The sequence below is a fragment of the Styela clava genome, chromosome 3 (genome assembly GCF_964204865.1).
Source record: "Styela clava chromosome 3, kaStyClav1.hap1.2, whole genome shotgun sequence".
Taxonomy (NCBI): Eukaryota; Metazoa; Chordata; class Ascidiacea; order Stolidobranchia; family Styelidae; genus Styela; species Styela clava.
In genome coordinates, this window is record NC_135252.1 from 3,144,072 (window position 1) to 3,166,243 (window position 22,172).

Sequence of the window (22,172 nt, forward strand, 5' to 3'; positions counted from 1 at the left end):
TAACAATACAATAATAGTAACAATACATTTGTTCATACAGGACCAATGTTACTTGAGACAATCACTCACCTGAGTTTGCATGGTATGCTGGGGTGGATAATATTGTCCCCGAACAGGTGATCCCCCTCTGCTATTCCTGTCTTCTGGCCTCGGAGATTTTGGCCGTGCAGATCGGGCTTGGGGATTTGGACTGGGAGTTGCTCTATGACGCGAAGACGGCACAGCAACGTGCTGTTCACCCTGGCTTTGAAGGTTCTGATCTTTTGACATTTCTTGTTGGATGACGTTTTCGTAATGTTGCCTAAATAACAAGCGGAAACGATTAGCCATCACGAAATGAACCGCTATTTAGTCTGTCTGATCAAGGTACAGCATTGGCCGCGTACCACAGAAAAAAAATATCTGGACCAAAAGAAAATTGCTCCAACCAATTCAGATTAGAAGATTACAAAAGAGCTTAATAATAATAATGTTCAATCAAGAGAGACACTACTTCTATTCTACAAAACCATCAGGTTAACTTACTGGAACTGTGGATCATTCATGAATTGATATCTTGCGAGATCGTATCCAGACGGCGCTGGGACATATCTGTATTGGTTGTATAGCCCACCACTAAATAATTGTTGCATGGCTGGTGAAGCTGCAAATGCTGCCGCTCTCGATATCGACATTGGACTTTGTTTTAGGTCATCCATACTCAACCTTCTGTCTAATGGTGGCGGAGGAGAACTAGATTCCTTACTAGAAGGCCTCCTTTGATGTGGCGCAGTAGCATGTTGCTCAGGATCAGCACCAGAGCTCGTTGAAGGCCCACTGTCCCTGCTAGCAGTTGGATTTTGTCTATGTTGTTGAACAGGTGGTTGGTTAACGGGGGTCAAACTCCGGCTACCAGGTAAGGAATGCGATGAACTGTGCGGTACAACAAGATGGCTGCTTCTGGGTCGCCCATCGCTGCCTGATCTTTGAATCTGTTGGGAATCACGAGAATCGGGTGTAATTGGAATATTAGGACTTGCTGCCCTTTGAGAATGCGAAACATGGTGCGGCATTGCAGGTGCTACTCCGATTTCTTGGCTTAGGCTAGTTGGGGCCAACTTGTTATTATTGTTTTTATTACCAGTTTGTAATTGCCGATGTGTCTGTTCGTTGTGTCCCGGATAATCAGGATGGGAGTATAATTGCGGCCTCTGACTTTGAGAGACATTTGGATAAGCAAACCCAGAACCTTGTCGCTGATGAGGCCCGGCCTGTGGCACTTTCAATCCATGCTCCAATTTTATCTCGTTGGGTCTCAGTGATTGGGGTAACATTTGGGCCTTATTGGCATCCTGGGGTACTTTTTGATAGGCAGATGTTGGAGGACCAGTTGGTCCAACTTGCTGATGATGTTGCTCTTGCTTGATTCTGACGGCGCCCGATTGTGTTGTTGGTTTTTGCACCTCGTCCCTGTATGGTGGTCTGACAGTTGGAAGACCGGAAATTGGTTTCAGCACAGTATCAGTTGGTGACTTTCCTGGTTCTACTTTGAGTGGCTTTTTGCGCTTTTGCTTTTTAAAACTATTTGCAGGTCCCGGTACAGGTGCTCCGCTCCCAGGTTGCGAAGGCGGTGTAATTGTTTGTTGTGGATCTGTCGGAATTGGTACGGTTTTGCCTTTTACAGTGCGTTGTCCACTGGGCGCGTAATGCGCAACACCTTCTTGAGCTGTGCTGTGTGAAGTAGGGAACCCACCTACGCTGACATATTGTCCAGTAATATTTCCAGTACTTCGAGAGGTTGAAATCCCCACAGACATGCGAGGGAGTGGAGAGCCATCTTTTGAGTGAGCGTGTCCGCGAAATGGTGATGCCGAGACATGTTGGCTCTGTTGTACTTTTCCTGGCGTTTGAGATTCGATACTTACGGGTACTGGCGAGGGAATGCTGACATTTGCCGGTACGTGTGAGGGATGGGATTGAACAGGTGTTTCTGAAGTAACAGGGTCTGACGATGATATCGAAATAGCTTGCGCTTGTGAAGCTTGATTGTAAGGTGTCAAGCCGGGTAGCTGGTCCTGCAATGGAGAAAAGTCTAAAATATAATCACTATAAAATATTCATAGAAAGAAACGGGTCAACTTGTGACGAAAATAGTACCTGGCTATCTTGAAGTTGGAGGAGAGTTTTGACAGCTAAAGCGCTTTCATTATCAACGGCACTTGTGGATTCAGTTGAAGCACCAGTTTCAGACTGTGGCCTTGTCGATTCGGCTGTTAAAATAAAAAGTAATATTTAAGTCACATTTCAAAAATCGCTACAATTCAGCAAGTGACTAAATAAATTACCATAGGTGCTGGTCGGTCTAACAGTGTGATATGATCTAGGCGTCTTCGAGGACTGACTATGACTTTTCAAGCTAATAGATTCATTTGTTTGAGAGTCTGTCAATGTATAAGGCGAAATAACACCATCTGGTATTTTCGGCTGGTCCTGTGCAGTCATAGTTTTTTCGACCGATGTCATGTATTCGCTAGGAACCCTCAAGACCTCACTGGTATGAAGTTTCTCAGCATAATTAGTCTCCATAGGGACCGGTGGTGAGATTTGTTCAGAGGTCGATGGGGGTTGAGTGATAACAAAAGGCGCTTGATTGCTGGACGATGTTTCCATAGTTTGATGGATTGTAGATCCTAGTTTTACTTGTGTGGATACTGGTTCATTTTCAATTACTGAAGGACTGCCACTAGACTCGGAAGTAGGCAATTCTTCTCCCGATTTAGAAGAAAGATTGTCAGAGTCTTTAGGCGAGTCTGCTGCTAAATAATCTGCATCCTGTCCACTCTTTTCCGCTTCATCCGCCTCCTCTCCAGAATGAGCATGCGCTTCATGATATTTTAATGCGAGGTCATCCCTAAAAACACATTGTATATTCAAGAAGAAGAAGCGATCAGTGATATAATCCAATACGAAGAAAGAATTCAAGTTTCCGTGGAGCGCACACCAAATATTTATTGTGAATTCCACTAATTCAAAAATGTTGCGCAACGCTGTTTTATTTAGATTCGGCGAATATAATTTAAGTTTTTGAGATATCAAGTCATGATAACAGTGTTACTTCGCGCTATCTTTCTCACAAAATATCTACCTGACAAAAATAACATTATCTCGGGGAAAATAAACCGCAACGAGTGATTCGATATCGTCAGAGTCGCCCGAGGCCAAAATCCTTCAAGTGATTTATTTTGGCAACAAGCGTGACAAAAACATCTACTCATTGACTCGGATATTACTTTACATATTCTCTTAGGACGAGAGCGATAGTTAAAGTGCAATTGGACACTTACTTGTATCTTTTCTTGCAATTAGCGTAAGGACATTCCATGAAGATCGGAGATGAACAAGCGGATGATCCACTGCCAGAAGTACCTAAACGTAAAAATAAATTAAATGCTTTCAATCAGAGCAAATTTACCTAATTCATCCGGAACCATTTATCGATTTTTATATGGAAAGTTGAATAATGAATTTTGAGCCGAATATTAGTATTTGTAAGAGACACTAACACGATATTTTTATCTCGCTTAATCCAGCACTAATTATTTAGAGTTCCGTTTACGAGTGATTACCTAACAAAGAAAACGATTTAATTCAAAAGGTATTATCGTGATCGTTTGCAAAATATAATAATCCTATTCAAAGACATTGATTTATCTCGCGTTTCAATATTGTCTTGTTAGAAAGAAAATTTATGTTAAAAACTCGCTACGAAAAAAATGAAGACAAACCATCTCCCGAAGTTGCCTCTTTCGTTGCTATCGAGTTCGTGGTTTTCTGCGTTGCTTGTTTAGCTGTTGCACTTCGAGACATTCTTGCGCGTTTAGCCGATTTGCTTGGCGTTGTACAAATTTCTCCGTCGTTGCCAGAACATGCGTCTGATTCTGACATCTGTAATTACAAAAGTATTTAATAATAGTTAAGTAGCAAAAGTTTTTGGATTTTTGGTTCATCTCACGAAACAACAATAGAACGAAAAAATACCTGAATTACATTCAGAATGGTATAAATATGAGTACATGTATAACCATTCCAATTTATATCAATTTCGTTTACTTTTCATTTACTAGACTTGAAGTTACTTCAATACTTACCTGTATATCTATACTTATTTTTCATTTTCTTATTTCAATCATTTACTCAATATGATGAATAAGCATGTTTATTTACTACTTGGTCTATTATTAACTCAATCTGTAAAAGCATATATACCTTATTGCTCCTCCGTTTATTCGAAGATGGGCTACATTTATAATCGTCACCATTATTCGCCACAGCTGATTTCCTGCCTTTTCGTCCCCCAATATCCGCACCGGATCCGTTGCCGTTACCTCGCTGACGTTTTGGTCGCCCACTCTTTACTCGAAATTCTACATCGCTATCGGCGTCCGGTATCCTAATTGCAAAAAATAGAAATAATGTTCATAATCAGTAATCACCCACGCACGGAACACTACTAACGAATGTCTGTCCACACTAACCGTAGATGAAGGAAAGGACACCCTATCGCTCCGTTTTGGCATTAAGGTGCCAATGCACCTGATTGATACAATAGTAATATGAGCCTACTTACTCAGTGTCAGATTCGGATAAACAATGTCAAACAACCTGTAAACCGAGCAACGTTGGTGTTCTGCGATTGACAGGAATTATAAAGCGATTTGGAAAACAATCGATCGTCATCGAGTTAAAACGTTGTCGTCGAGGCAGATTAAAATTGTTTGACCTTAGCCCTCTTCGCTTCATTCATGTATCGCAGACATACGCCAATGAGTATTTGGATAAACCCACATCAAAGGATTGGTCATTAATAACTACCGTCGTAATCCTATTAGGCCGAACAACGATGGAATCCATACTCCACTTAGCTCAGCAGGATTTTAAAACACAGTGTATCAAGCAAAAACAGTCAGTGATTTATAATATAGCGCAAGATAGACAACTTTAAACTAAATTTTGGTAATATAATAAAACTTGATAAAGCATACCTTGGAGGCGCCCAGTCATGTTTGGTAGCGTCAAGAAGAGTTCCAACGTACGATCGATTTCTCCATGTAACATTGACAACCAAAACCCCTGTAATTAAGGATGAAAACATTAATATTGAAAGTTCAAAACAGGTCATAGACTCTACCTAAAATGAATGATATCGCGATCTGATATCGCGTATCGTTATTAAAAATCTTTAGTGTAACATACTAAATACTTTCCGGCTACTCGGTAGAAATTGGGAATATACAAACTTTTTATTAACATTAAATCGCTTCCATAGCAGCCGTTGGCGTTTTTGAAACAATTACATGACCAGAAACATATCAGATACTCCGTCATTATTTTGATCGTATTAAAATAAATATTTGGCTCATGAAATATTGACGCGATTGACGCAAGCTCAATTAAAGTAGAATTCAATTATAGTACTGGGGCATGTAAGATATGATTTGTCTGGAAAATAAACTAGACGCAGTGTAGTGATCCAACTTTTGATCGTAAATCAATTTTGGCCGAATCTAATTCCGTGACAATCATGCGACCACTTCGTCTTATCAAACGACTTTCCGGTCTTTTTAAGCGTCGCGGTTGGTCTCGAGCCGTTAATTATGTAGATCGAATTCACAAAACGAGAGAACGTATAGAAAAAAGTTCATGATTCATTCGCAATAGGAGTGTTGATTCGAGAGAAGTAGAGTCGGGGTTAGGTATTCCACATCTGGCGCCTGAAGGAAATATCGGAATAATTTGTCGTCGCAGCGGAATAAACAAATGGAATTAAATTCAAAGTGCACTTAATAGTAAATGCAAAGGAAAACTCGATTTGTACGGCTCGTGACGCACCCGTCATTTTATAAGATAAAGATTGATTGCTCGCAACCTTTCGACATAAATCCGCGACCGACGTCGATGCAAATATAATTTGCTCATGGCAATATAAATTCTGAAGCAGCACCACAGCATTATTTTACGATTTAGTAAATATTACTATTTGACAAAGTTAGTAACTACAAAAAATAGTCCATTATATTTATATAAACAATTTCTCGCGAGAAAGCACCGAATTTTCCAATTCGAGAGGAGTAGGTAAAATATAAATATATTGTTACAATGTATAGAAAAATGTTATCAGATTGTGCTAGAAAAAAATTATTGACGCGTTTGTTCTCATTTGCATATATATCCTTTGAATATAGTGTTTTGTTATAAACGAGGATAGTTGCAATAGGAATTACATCATTGCTGTCAGAACATAATCGATAACCTATGTCAACTCCTTCACAAAAAAGAAATTATTTTCGAACCACAAAAGTTGAACATTTGGTCATGCCGAAATGGAGTTATCAATATTTCAGAAAATACACGACAGCAGCTTACACGCAAATGAATAACGAGCGAAACAGTGGCATTTACATACCGTAATTACTCAATGTATTTTAACGTCGTCAAATTAAAAAGGACATGATGTTTTGATTTTAATTGATTCGTGTCTATTGGAACAAACAACGAAATCAGATTACCAAGTGTATGTATATATTCAACATCAAATTAGTCTCGATTTTTATACGCAGTTCATATATAAAATCGACTGTATACTGAAAACAGTGTTAAAATCATTGGTTTTACAGATTGGGTTGGACTACGAGGCATCGATCAACCAAATGGGACTGCTGCCAAAGCCTAAATTAGGACTAATAGCTTCGGTGAAATAGTTTTCGCATTGAGTCGAAATACTTTTTGAACTGGAGGCAAACAAATAATATCACAATTTCGACGTTTAATCAGATTTTGGTTTGCGCTATACAATATGATTACTGATTGAGGAAACGAATCAAGGGTATATTGTTGCAAGCTTTGTGAATACGGCTACGCGTTAAATGGCACATGCATCACGGCGTAATTGCCAAGTCTATACTTAGCATAATGTTGCATGAAGTCATCAAATATTTTTAAATCCAGAACAAGCTAAATTAAAAAAAACATTAGATGAACGTATGACTGAAGCAAGGCATAGTTGGCTTCTACAACAATGCATTCGAAACCGAACATATAGCAAATTGAAATTTAAACACTTCCATCTTTCAGAATACTTAAAATTTAGATAAATGCTTTAATACTTAAAGGGCACATATGGCATAAGTTAAAAAGAGTAAGAATAAAAGCTATTTAAACATAATTACCACATTTGATGTGCGCAAAAATTCCAATTTTAAAGATAATTAATTTCCGACCAGACACGGGTTAAGATCTTGTCAAAGCTAAAAAATGTTTAATTTATATATTCCTGCAACATATTTAAAATTGACTTCCTGGAATGCGTACATAACAGATTAACTTTCATGTTTTTTCATGTCTATGAAATAATCTTGAGTAAACATAGTTACACTACATTATAACAACGCGGGTAAACAAATGTTACATAGCGTGCGGTTTCGTGCATTACCTATATATAAACCTATATATTATAAATCGTTCCTAACAGTATTGATAGAGATCAGATGAGACTTATAACAAGTCGAACCAAAATTGAAATAGTAAATCAAATTTATTGGTTACTATGATATAGTCGAAACGTGACGAAAATATTTTGAGCAACGTTGCGTACATGATCAGGTTTTATTATATTTTCATCCTGATTTATTATATAAAACAATTGCGCAAATCTACTCAATGCCGAGTAATTTTCTTTTTATCGATTTATTGATAGCATCGCATGTCCCGCTGTGGCTTCAAGTCAATACTTATGTCACGCACTAATCAGACGACAGACAAACTTATCGAAATGAATTGTTTAATGTCATCTGCTACAGTGAAACAATTATGCTAATAATATTAATTAATCACAGAGGTATACAGAATCCTTAAATGCCGTAGCAGCTTTTGAAACATGGGAAGACACGTTTTATGTATGGAACAGAGCAACTAGTAAAATCTCATACCATGGAAAACTTTTTTCCCGTTTCAATCTAATTATGTACAATCACCTTTAATATCAAGACCTGCAATTTAATAATATTTATCGTTGGAAGTATGATGAGGAAATATGATCTTACCCGATTCTGTTTCGTGCCATACAATTCCACTCAAGCGCACAGATGTTCCGGGTTCACATGGCCCCAACGCTTCCGGTTCCGTTGCTACTCCAGCGTCAGCGTAAGTTGTCACCGTACCCACAGTACGTGTGTTAGTCGCATTTTCCGACTCATTCGTTTTGGAGGTGGGAGCCGCAATCCCGTTTTGCGGGGAATTCGAGCACGACAACTCGGCCGATGTAGACATGTCCGATCCGTCGTGTTTCACAGTTTTAGATTTAAAATTAGCTGATGCAGATGATAGCGCTGTCCTTGCAGTTATATTGGTCTTTTTCTCATTTTTCAAATTTGTTAACTTTGATATTATATTGTCATTCAATTTCGTGTAATGTCCAGGTAGGCTGACAGCTGCGGTCGACATAGCTGTAGATGCTGTACTGGGTTTGGCTGTCGTGTTTTCACCATCAGTCGGTGTCATACCGCTGTTGCTAATGTAAGGATTTCCGTCCTGTAAACACAAAGGAAAAATAAATACAAAATTGTACAAGTAATACAATTACATAAAAAATTGAATATTCAAAAAAAAAAACTGTTCTGTACAATTTATCGCTATCTATAAATACTACTCTATTTGAACATATTCATTCACGACCGAACCTCAACTACAATAATGAGAATTTCTTCTTTGAACTACGCGATCATTCAACATATGCTCAACACTTCTTCATTTTATTTAATGCACGTTCTATAGAGCTATCATGTTACCTATTTTTGGCGTAGCGTTTCTGGTAATAATAGTAACAATTAGTATGGTGGCGGGCGGTGTAAATTACATTCATTCAGCCAATACACATTGACGCTTTTCAAAACAATGAACCTTTCAGGGGTTCGATAGCTAACAAATCTTCGATGATGAATAATTATGCAGAGCTTTCTCAAGCATGTTGTATATATTAAGCTAATCCAGGCAGCGTATCTCGATTGCGGTCTACTACTTCAGCGTGTATGGCCGTAATTGCTACAAGGTAAAGCGACACTCGTTTCGATACAGGATATGGTAACAACTGCGGTAAGCTGTTGTGTCAAGCAACCCTCCTGGCAATAAAAACGCTCATAACCAATCAGGCAATGAACAGCAAGGCGCGAAGTAAAAACGTTGACATCAACTTTTCCGGCTTTTGAAATCGATCAACGCACCTCGTTCTTCGCTTATAGAGCAGAGCGACTGACTCACAACTAAAACCACTGAGCCGACACAACGCATGCCTTTCCTCTCACTGCATTAAAATAAGATAATACGGCGAAGTGTGTGGGAAGTAAAAACAAGAATTTCTTTCTCTCTCGACGGGTCCGATCCGTAGCGCAGCAAGCTTGTCGTTTAATAATTCAACAGCGGCTATAATAAGAAAATTCCCACTCCCCGTCCATATAATTATTATAATCGTCAACATGTGGTATCAGCACAAGAGATTATAGATTAATAATGCTTTTCCGGGGGTCGTTAAAATAGAGAAAGAATCGGCGTTCCATTCTGCAAAGACCAGCAATAAAACGTCAAGCATTATTGTAAGATTGCTACAAGGCGCGAATGACATTAATTTGAGAAATTCGACGAATACGACAAACACCAAACGGCACGCGCTCATTAAAATTCTAGTGCGGTCGTAAAGGCAATCATTTCAGTGTTTGTAGGTGAATTATTATTTTACGGTACGTGACATCGTATCGGGAATGAGATACCGAAGCGCAATATATCGCAGTGTAATTTACGCGTTGCGATATTTCAAAGGATGGCGGAGGATTTTACATAAGTGATTTCCGAGCCGTGGGTCTTCGGTTTACAAAATAATAACCGTGTGAATTTTATTGCCCATCAAAGGAATAAATAAAATATATCCGAATACATAAGTAACCTATCCTTGGTTATATACTAAAATAGCTTTAATTCTTGATTATGTGCGCATACACGTCTTATGTTGATATCACCATAACTAGTGCTTCTAAATAACCGCACTGTACGATCAGCACATCGATAATTCTAAATAAAACCACTTTCGTTGCGCTTTGCATATGAATAAATAAATATAATATAAAGGATGTTCTCTTTACCATGTATCGCTCATTTCAATCGTAAAGGGACTTTATAGACATTCTGTATAACTGACTACCAGAAATTCAAGTATCTAAAATATTCTTAAAAGCATAAATCATACGCACACAATATCAACAGCGAATAAAATGAGTCAGAACTGGGTAAAATTTCCACCAATATCATTCGATCTATAGGATTGAAATTTGATACCCTTGAATATGACAACAGAATGAGCGGCCTCAACATAATAACAGTATTGAACGTAAAGACTAAATACAGACCGTCACGTAAATTCAATGCACATACACTAATTCTCTAGCAAAGAACTTGATAATTTAGACATGAGATTATTTCCCAATAAATAGCAAATTGCGTAAATACTCGCCTCGTGTATGCTTCTACAACACAGTTGCCGTCTGGTATAAAATAGACTACTGACTATATATTACATCTGCATACTGTACTTGGTTATGTGAAAAAATGAAACAAATATGGTTCTTATCGTTCATCCAATAACAAACTAATGATCCTTATCTGGCATCGGAAAAATATGGAATCCCGACGGTGCAAGGTCGTAGCGAAAAAAAGAAATTTGCCCTGCACGAGCGACTGACGGATCAATTAAAGTAAACTTTATCATGACGGAGAGCGATTAAGCGATAATAATATGATTGTCGATAATGCCAGAGGATTAGAGCGAAACGAGTTCTTGAAATGTTGTAAAACTAAAGAGAGAAACAGCCTGTAAACACTTCCAAGCATCTATACACGGCATCATCAATCATGAGCAACCTATAAATTCTAATATTTTTATCATGAGGCCTTGTATGACCAGTTCTCACAGAATCGCAATACAGAGCTTTGTGTATTCTCCATTTCGGAAGTCCAGGCGCGATTTTTGTCTGAAGAAGTATAACCTATTTATTACAGACGTCCGTATCAGATAATAATTCATCACCTCAACAACATAAGCGAGTTAACCCTGACTACAGAAATGAATGAAAAATATATATTCTTAAATCTGGTATCGACGCTGGTAAAATATTGCTTCGTGTTGGTATTTTTACTGCAAGAGTGTATATAACTAAAAAATCCAAAATAAATTCTTCGAAGAAGAGTTTCAATTTTAGAAAAAAATCAATACCGCCGAGTGCTATTGTTCAAGTACTGGGCGGCAAGGGTTAATTTAGTTTTATTTGTCGAATTTGTGCCGAGTGGAAACACGATATTCGAAGCTTAACATTCCGACTGTTTTTTCTTCGTCATTCATCTCGAGCGAGGCGAAATTTGGTCGTCGCAATTGTTTGGCCGTGTATCACTAAACAAATCAAGACAATCTTTACATTAGATTACGCCCGGTCTTAGAGATAACCTTTATATTTTTTATAATCCGGTAGATTTGCTCCCGTGATATTTCGCCAAACGAAACGCGATTAGAAAAACTGTCGCGATGAGCTCTCGTAAATTGATCAATAGAAATCAGACTCCGTGGTTATGAGAAAGGGGGATGTCATTACGCGGGCGACAACAAAGCGATAAAGAGGATTTAAGAGATGACGACAAACAAAACAGCTTGGAAAATATCCATGTATCTATCATTCACTATATCTTCACATTTTAAACGGTGGTTCCCAATAAGTTTGCGATGATCTCACCAACGCACAAGATGACAAATATTGATCGTCGAAAATATTCATTTCTGCCCGCAAACATAAATATTATTGAAAGTACGTTTATATCATTTGCATAACTGTGCGAACTGGTTTATGGTCAATACCATGAAAGCAATAATATTCTATCGCAACGAAAGTGTGCAATAGTAATTTTTTATCATAGAATATATAGATAGAAAGGGCGATTTTGGCACCGTGACAATGCAAAGATGACGCATCTCACAATGGAACAATGCCAACATGTATTTTCATATTATTCGAAGAGAAATTAATCAATCACAGCATGTAAAAATAAATACTAAAGATTGAGTGAAGCCATAAAAATGAAATCTAACAGCCAAGACCGATCCGATTGCTGAATTGCTAAATAAATAACGTTTTTGAGGCGACGGCTACCGGTACCAAAAGGGATGGAGAGGACGGATAGAGTAATACATTGGTGGAAGTCGTTCGTGCGCGACAAAACATTTTGATTGAGCCATCAACGTGGAAGCGGATACGCCGCCAAACGCTATACAAATAGCCGAGCGGGCGTCGATAAAAAGGCGTAAAACGACAAAGCCAACTGTAACATGATCCTACAAGCACAGAAATATTGATTCTTACGTGTGTAACAAAGTCATACTACCCTTTCTTGCGAGTACTATTTACTGGCGACTCTGAAGTATGGGGCTGAATAATACATGGAAACCAAAATAAAAAAATGTAAAACATTTGCGCCGTTCGAAATGAAAGGTTGCATTGATAAAGCGCTTAATCATGAATTGATTAGTAGATTAGTTGATCATTTTCGACCGAGTTTAAAATAAGTTTGATATTTGCGTCAATACCATTAGTGTTTGGTATGGTGTCGCAGAAATTATCATAAATTATTCGACCTTTCAAACTCCTAAAAAATTAGAAAAACAAATTTCGAGCGACCTAATTACTTGGATGTGCACATAATAGACTGCCTGTCCGGGTAGAATGAATGAATATTGAATACACGTAGCCACCACACCATTTTGAACACAGAGGTTATGAATAGGTGAGTTTGTGTACCGACGATCTGCGACATATTATCTTTTTGAACGACGCCCAAGGCAGGTTATTATTATTCCGTGCTATATCATCATAAGAATTTGTCAGCGTGAAGTCAAGCTCAAAAAGGCGAGGCGCAAATTGGCTAGAAAGTTGTTTATATAGAATGAAATGGGCTATTATCTGCGGTATTTTATGAGAAGCCAACACACCGTGATGGCGTTAGCATTGTCGACGACTTTGAGTCCACATTATTGCGTTCACACTTCACGAAACTATTTATCTGGATCGGTGTCACCGACGACCCAATAATTTTACCATTCATCGTACATTGTTTTCTGTTTTCAACTTTATATCTGATATCGCGGTTTCATACCTCAGATCCTACACAGATACAGTATTTGATGTTTCCTGTTTTTGGTGAAAAGGACCATTCGAATTACAAATATAATACCGCGATTGAGAAATCACGAATCGTCATCGTTTAAAAAGTACATTTTACAAAATATAACTAACAGTTGGGGTTACGTGAAACTAACTACCGGTACCTTTGCTTGCCTTATGCCTTTGCGCAGGGGGATCCGTATGCGTATAACGCAATGATGCTATAGCAAGAGTGAAAATGACTTTTGAATTAAATAGAATTACAAAATATATATTACATTTCTGATTTTAGTAGATGTTTTATGACACAAATAAATGGTTTCGACGCCACTTGTTTATGACCGGCGACAAAATTTCAAAGCTCACGGATCCCAACCGCAAAGCAATAAAGTTTCTCTCTATTTGTAGGTGACCTCGGGATTACCCGCATTTAAGGAGCAGCCTCTCGTAATCCCAAAAGAGGTTGTTAGCTCACCTGAAAGAAACCATGAGCTAAAGTCGATAGACAATAAATATAATGGCGCCCTTTGTGGGTAACAAAACGCCAATCCCTCTGCTTCCTTCACAACAAAAGTGTTTTTTAAAGTTCACTATCGATGTATTGCTAATACAAGGACCGAGTCTCTGAGATCACGTACATAACGCCCATACGTGGAAGGCCGTATTTATTTAACAAGTCGATGTTATAAAACAGAATTGTGTGGGCAGTGTAGACTGACATTCCATGTGCGAAATGAAGCGAAAAGTATGAAGTGGAGTCTACATCGCTGCCTTTCCACCAAATATTATTATTTTCTGTGATCAACCCACTGTACATTAATATTATTATTATTAACCAATACCAGGGGGTAACAAAATAAAAAAGACTTCAGCAGATTTCATCCGTGATAATACGACATTGCCGAAAATAAGACGTGAAAAAGTTCATCTAGTACGAATGATAGGGTCAAACACATAATCATGAGCAGATATAAAAATATATGCAAGCTCGTATATATCAAAACACTTCGGAATATAAATTCACGAGAAATCTCGATTTATAAATTAGAATCTTATTACATCACCACAAATGACTGCATGATTCACGTCATTCATCGACCGTTTGTATTATCGATAAGTTTCCATTTACTCGAGTGTACGTGCATAACTTAACCCTTTACTTACATTTTCACATTCTGAATTAATTTAAACGAATGGCTACATCGACGGTTAATAATTGATGAGACATACCAGAATATGCTCTGCCCAACATAAATTGTCGTTGGCCAAGACTAACGCATTTATAGTCGCAATCGTTAGAAATTTCGTAAAACACTTTGACGCGTAAGACAACAAAGTAGTACGTAATTGTTTGAGATAAAATGGATAAATAAATGACATACGCAATAATGCAGGCCCATTGTGGGTAGTAAAAAACATGGAACACAGTAGAGACTTTGCCTTCCGGAAATATAGTTGCAATATAGCCCTAGTCCATCCCACTTTGTGAAAGATAATATAATATATAAATCACAAATCTATGTCCCAATAGTTTATTGTGATTCGATGTTTATACCAAAATTGAACTTGAGTGAAATAATCGAATTTTGTTCGTAGAAAATAAACGAAGTAGTGGCTTGCTTACAAATCGAGATTACTTCTAGTTCTGGAAATATTTTTAAAATGTATGTAAGTCGTGTGTGTTTTTTAAAATAAATCTTAAATAATAATACAATCTAATTTGCATGTGATAGTAGGACGAATGGCTAATACAAATATTCGCGGAACATGTATACCCCGCGTTGTAGCTTATTTCTTGTGATTTTCTGTCTTTATCTCAAATCAATGTGAAATATATAAACCTGTTCCAACGCGGTATCGGATTCTACTCCACTCATTGCTGATGTTTGTTTAGTGATACGGATTTACGCCGTGAAGCGCCTGCTTTGTTATGAAAACACCGTCACGGCGTGAGGTAAAGTAGACTAATAATTATTCGCGTTCGGAATAAGAATTCATCGATAGAGACATAAATAACCAAGTCAACAATAGAAGGAAATTCGAAAAGAGTCAGAGGGATCACGCGGGCGCTTATTTATGAATTTACCTTGTTAAGAACAAATTATGTAATTTCTCACATTTTCGGCCAGTGCATTTTACTCAATATTCCAGCAGGGTGAAAATTTTCACTCGGCCGTAGGTGCGAAGTGAAAGCATCGCGCGAAAATCTCGATTCCAACGACTTATTTATATCCTAAGCCTTTCTGATAACGTATCTCGTAGCTAAGAACGTATTACCGGTGCCAAAAGGCCTCGAGGCGCTCTATTGAAAGTGTGTTATTTAACGGATGACACTCCGGGTCGACAATCCCCGGTCACCCGTGACCTCACTGTCGAATTAGTGTCGCGTTCGTTTACGACGAAAACAAATGACGAGAGATTCTAAGCCGAAAGCCAACACTAAATTGTGAATAGATGCAAATAAACAGACATAAATAGAATTGAGGAAAAAGAAAAATATTAGGTATTTATGTTTAATAGCAATACAACCACACAACGACGTTTTTCGGTTTACCTCCAGGATTAATGTTCAGCAACAACATGTGGAAACATGAAATCCATAATAAAACAACATGTAAAAAAACGGAAGGGTTGTATGGACGAAATAAAAAATGAGTCCTCAAGTACCGAAATATTACCACCACCCTTCTAGACAAACTCATAATTTGTCTTTAGTGTAACCATAGGCAGTACTTTGGGCCTTAAACACAAAAGAGCAATTATATACAAATGTATATAGACAATATATAGAAGATGGCCAGTCAATGTAGGTATAGGTACTTGAAGAAAAGTTTGGTAAAATGTCGGACCTGAGATTTTTGTTTATAAATCTATTCAAAATATTTGTGCCCACCCCTATTTTTTAGTGTATAAAGTGCTTTCTAATCTACATGTTGAATTGTACTAAAAAGCTTTCAGATTAATAATATTGATCGAACAAACTAAATCCAGTCTAGCTATTTAATTATTTGAAAAGGAATCCAAAGCCATGAGATCCCCGATCAATATCATCAAATATCGCTTTCAAGACTTACACAAGTCCTAATATAATATCCGTGATAGTAAATATATTTTCAAATATAACCCCGCTTCACCTACAAAATATATCACACTGAATTTGTCGCAAGTGCAATCTAGAATTATTAAAAATAAACCTTAATTGCAATTGGATATTTTTATGACTGCTTGGGCGGTAGCCAAGAAACAACACGTATGGCTAAAAGCCGCACACTTTCTACAATCAATCAGTATTTCGACAAAGACATCCTCGACAAGCCTTCGTAAGTTGACACTTGACCTCAAGCACATGAAGGACATTAGAACTTGCCCTAACTCTCTGCATAAATGTTGTCAATGACCGTATCAAAACGAACCGTATATTTTGATAGAGGCGAGCGACCAAATCAATGCCATATTACGTATGTCCTGAAATGTCGTGATTGTCAAAATGTAGCTTATTGGTATGATAAATTGGTAAATTTTGAATGCGATTAATCTAAATACTTATTGAAACCTAAATATTATAAGCGGATCTAGTGAGATAAGTCATGACTGTTTTTGTCGGACGCTATCCGATAATCCCTGTCGATTAAGTTCGAAAAGGTGGTTAAAGATGCGTGTCCTAAGCTGTTTAACTTTTGGAGAAAAATGCAACAAAACATGCTACGATTAGAAAACAATATGAGAAATATCATGTCACATGATATAATCCAGGCCCGCTTCATTGTAGTTTAAATTTGTAATTCCAAATAACTACTTGAGAATACGCCTAGAGCTTTCAACAGATTATGCCAATTACTGATGACATGAATTCGCACACTCAATTATATATGTGTCGTTCGGCGGGTTAAGAGTCGCAAAAGATAATCTTCGTTTATTAAAGACGAGAAAGGACGCAATTGCAACACACTCAAGCCAACATGCTAGACAAAACTTGAAACGGTTTTACAGTCATCAAGGTTCGTTTGATGACCTTCGTTCCAAATTATTTTCTAGTAGGCTTACATCTCAACTAGTCCGGGGCTTCTGATCAACAACAAATACAGGATATTGTTGTAAGCAATATTAGTTCAGAAAAGGGGGCTACCTAAACTAGTGCGCGTTGCTGCTAGCCTAAGCCTCGATACCCGTGTGGCGTGCAAGGCATTGCTGGGTCAACCAACACAATACCGTAATTAGTTCATCACTTACACAAGATAAACCAGGGCGATAGAAACACTTCGAAAATCAAATCCACTCCAGTTGCATGATAATGAAGCAAAGGCCTAAAAGCTCAATCACTTAGAAAATTCAGGCAATTTAAAACCAACACGCGGTGTCTTTCGCGGACATCTAGTTTCCTATCTCGGCATATTAAATAACGTCACTGAGCATGTTGCTGAATGGACGGAAATATTAGCATGACAGAGCGGACGGGTATGCGTAATGCAGCAATAAGAATGACCTGCCACCAACGCGCTGAACATGTATTGATTGTATTGCATTGTGCCAAAAAAACGATGTTATTTGAAACTTCTAGGTTACAACATTCAGTTAGAAATTTTAATTGAAGTCTACCGTTTATTCGTAATCACGAGTAATTTGTGTATTCATTCTGCTCAGACCGATTTTTTTTTTCATAAAAAAAAAATTTTAGTTTGTGTTTTGTATTGAAGAAATGAGCACCATTTCCTAGGCAGAAAAATAAAGCTATTTCCTAATCATTCAAAACCATGACAATATTCTTCAAACCAGTTATGGACAATATATTATGCTGGCATTGCAAGCCAAAAACACAATTTATATATTCATATTTGATGTAGTTTGTACATGTAGTTATATTGGCGGAAAACGTATATTTGCGTCAACCAATTGACCTATCAGGTCGGAAGTCGTGACTATATACTATCTCAGCTAATAATAACTAGTATGTATAACATATTGCAAATTAGGATTATTTATTTCAAGCGCATGACTAGTGTAGCTGATCGTTCACTGAGACGATCGCTCACTCACAAAACTATTTAAACAAAACGCTACACAGTTTTCGAATTTGGCATGCGATTTTCTCTGATTGTGTATTGTGAACTTAATTTGCGGTTGGTTGCATATGTTACACTGTTACGCAATGCATTATGCAAAACTTCAAAACACTTCCACGAAAACATATCGATAACAGACCAAATTCGACAGTGTAATGATGCATATAGATATGATAAACTGCACGGGATTAGCCGCCAGACTACTTCTTCGTACTTCGTCAAATGAGAGTGAAAGTCGTGAAAGTATATGAAAATGGGATTTAATCCGACAGATGTATTCGATTTTTCCAATATACAATTTCTTAGCATTTCTGCATTCAGATATAAAAATAATTTTAAACGCTATTTTTTATATGTATGGTGAGAATTTGGTTACATTCACAGCAAAGATGGGTAATTAAATAGTATATATGTTTATTACGCGTTGGTAAAAAGTGGAGGAATTTGGTCGCTGTGAATCCTAGCTTATAATTAGCACGTTGGCCGAAATTAATGACTGATTAACACGATCAAATTACCGCTTCTCACATCGCCAATTGCGTTTTGTTCCTGAGCTAAATTATTCATTTCATTTGGAAACCATCGCTCACTTAAGAAGTCGACTGATATCAGGCAATTGGTAGTACAACCAATATTTATCCAGGCATAGAAACGACACTTCTCTCTCTCGTAAAACGTTATTCGCTATACAAAAGTGTGTGGCCATGCTCTCCCGCTGGATGGTAGTTGTGTAAACGAAAATAGCACATAATGTATAGCACAAACACGCTAAACTATAACATACTACGTGCGTGTGTGTGTGGAGTGGAGGAGCGCACTGGCACACACACCATCAGCTCGCGATGATTCGTTTATTTCTCCACCGCAAAAATCACTTTATTTCTATCGACCGTCGAGGTCTGCGCGCCTCTCACAACACAGGCGTTTCCCAAAACGTCTACCGAATAAAAATAACCCGTTCCGCGCAGAATAAACATCACACGGACTGGTCAAAGAAGGTTCACTCGCACTTATCGACTTTGGATATTGTGTGGTGGGTTGATGTTTGTTTGTCAAAGCAATTGTTTGGAAAATCAATTTAGATACAATAATAATATTCCATACTTCGGGACTTCTGTGGCCAAGGCGTATTTCTCCAGTTAAAATTGTCTGCAAAGAATCTTCCGCAGATTGCACGATTTGAGCTATAGGGTTAGTACAGAAGCACAACATATCTCAGAAATCTTAATTCTTTAAGTTGTGTTACAGTGCCGTGTGTATCCCAGCCTCACATATAATGTTTTGACTCATTAGCGCTTGTTGTTGCCAACATACCAAATTTACATTTCGCCTAGCTTGCTAAAATCTAATCAGATCGCAACATATAGTAGTTATTGACTCTTGTCTGCGAACTTACGCAATAGTATTACATCCGGATTTATGAGCCTATTTACAACCACATTTTATCGGATCACTCGAAGTTTAACAGGCTTCGTCACGGAAAAACAAATTATTGCGAGCAATTGAACTACATATTAAATTGTTAATTAATTAAACCATGAAAAACGTTTTTTGCTATAATGATAATAATATCTCCGAAACTTTAAGGAGCGTTTACATATTTTGAAACAAAATAACATTCTCTCTTCCAAGAGACAAAAATCGCGAAATATTTAACCCCTTTTTCTAATAAATCGAACTGAATATTAGTAAAACAACAACATTCCCTCCACATCAAAGACCACCAATTTGTTAGGGTAATTGAAATCAAACGCATTTCCCCAGAGACATTTGATGACAACATGGTATTTTGCCATTATCAGAATTGGAAATGCAATTCAAAAGCAATTTCCTTGTCCCAAAAGCTGTTGGCAGATATTTCCCCCAACGGTAGGAAGTTACTATAAACTGTTAATACCACACAATATCATGATACGACAGGCGTGAACTAGTTAATATTAACACCTAGCAATACTACGCAGAGAGGGGAAAAGCGTCAATTTCGACAGATACAGTTTTTATGGAAATGTCTGGAAGATATACCATGCTTAATATAACAACCATTCTAATGACGCTCTAGGATTTGAGAAAATTTAGAGCAGCGCTATCGAAGGGGAAGAATTTTGAATTTGTCAAAATTAGTCACTAATATTCAAAAACTGTTACATACCAATGACACCATTGCTCATGAATTTAAACTGCATATCAATTCAGGCTATTGTCAAATCTTTATCAATCTTGAAATAGGAAACTAGGAAAATAGATGTGTTCCGGTTTGGCGCATCGTGTAATATAATAATCGATATTTCACATCGTACAATGTACATAGATTATGGAGTCGAGACCAAACGGGTTTCGTTTGCTTGCCATTCTTTTTCTGCGAAGAATTATCTCAAGTAGACAGAGATACGTGATGAACAGCCGACAACGTAACCACTAACCATAACCAAACCAGCGTTGTATGCTCGCGTGATTAACGTTTGAGCGTTGTATGCTCGCGTGATTAACGTTTGACACTTTTAGATAATGCCTGGAATTCACTACCGCAAGGACACATTTTTAGTGTTTAGTAGAGCCGTTTCATTTTATGGCATTAAACCAAAACTGAGTCATGCAAAGATGACAAATTCAAAGCAAAATCAGACGAAGAGTTTTAATAAAGGTAAAGCATGTCCAAAAGACCATCCATGTGTAAAATGATCGGTTATTCTAAGAACATCACGGTTGAAGCTCTTATAGCATGTTACAGAAAGTCGCACTGTATATGTATACAGTATAACATTTTGTTGGTCATAAACAATAGATGCGCAATTTTTATAGATGGTTCGTTCGAGGCTGTACACCCAAGAGCGCAATTCTGTAACAAAGAAAAATATTTATACGCTTTTCGTTATTTATTTCGGTCGTAAAAATGGGAGGTGCTCGTTATCTTTGTCATAAAATGTTTGTACTCCGGATATAAATCACGTTGTATTCCTCAACAAAGAACTCGCAACGATCGATGGCGCCAAGTTCAGCCACAATGTAATCATATCACTCAATTTGAGTATTCTAAATTGTGAAAAAATCGGTGAAAGGGGCAAAGTGAAAGATATTAATTAATTCGACTTTCTACTACATTTATATTAATAATACGAGACGCTTTAATTTTTTTGGCTTGTCGGGCATGTGATATTAATAGGCGGGTGGAATGTAATTAAAATAGAGCTGACGTTAACATCATTACAGAATTTGTCTCCTTCCAATTTTCATTGTCAACATTGACTCATCCTAATTCAATCGTGGATCGAAGATAAAAGCGTGAAGATCAGAATTAGCCCATGCCCGGTCAGCCGTATTATCTACAAAGCTCTTTGTGAAATGAAGTTCGATAAGCTCTCAAATGATCGAGGTCCAGAAAAAAATAAGAGAGCAGGCATTATTCAAACAACCAAACGTAGTGCTCTGTCAACAAGACGTACTCGAGCCAAATCGCGCGGCGCACACATACAAGGCAGGCGCTTATGGAAACGCGGTTATTGGCGGTCGCCAACGCAAAGATTCCACTCGGCGGTTAGTTCAACAAGACTAATCCGGAACGAGTAGCGAAACGATGTTTGAAATCTCATCCATTATCGGAAAATTCTCCGTTCCATAATTTAGCAGTAAGATTGATCTCTATTTTGGAGTTCAAACAAAAACTAAAATTGATTGTAAATCTATGATCATATATTAGAAGACAGTCGCCATGTTCAACACTTATTTTATAGAAAATGATGTTCGACAAAAAATCCACTATGGAAAAAGACGGCGCTAAATCTGAAGCTTTTGCATCAATTCGTTCATTTTCATCACTTTCATCAAGATGTAAATCCTTTGGGCAGATACGACAACATATCTACATCAACATCTTCATTTTACGCATCAG

The 22,172-nt window shown here is 37.6% G+C and overlaps 1 protein-coding gene across 3 annotated transcripts in view; it reads right to left on the reverse strand.

Moving 5' to 3' along the window:
* LOC120342702 (uncharacterized) overlaps positions 1–22,172 on the reverse strand; it is a 35,657-nt gene that overhangs the window by 2,414 nt on the left and 11,071 nt on the right. For 2 of the 3 annotated variants that reach the window (XM_039411652.2, XM_039411651.2), the window contains exons 2-10: positions 8,079–8,565; positions 5,022–5,109; positions 4,246–4,429; positions 3,765–3,924; positions 3,324–3,405; positions 2,325–2,890; positions 2,137–2,249; positions 526–2,054; positions 70–301 (exon numbers count right to left, since the gene is read on the reverse strand). In XM_039411652.2, the coding sequence (XP_039267586.2) occupies positions 70–301; positions 526–2,054; positions 2,137–2,249; positions 2,325–2,890; positions 3,324–3,405; positions 3,765–3,924; positions 4,246–4,429; positions 5,022–5,109; positions 8,079–8,565 (3,441 nt within the window). Of the gene's footprint in view, positions 1–69; positions 302–525; positions 2,055–2,136; positions 2,250–2,324; positions 2,891–3,323; positions 3,406–3,764; positions 3,925–4,245; positions 4,430–5,021; positions 5,110–8,078; positions 8,566–10,534; positions 10,657–22,172 lie in introns of those variants that run through there. The other variant, XM_039411654.2, reaches the window with a different exon arrangement.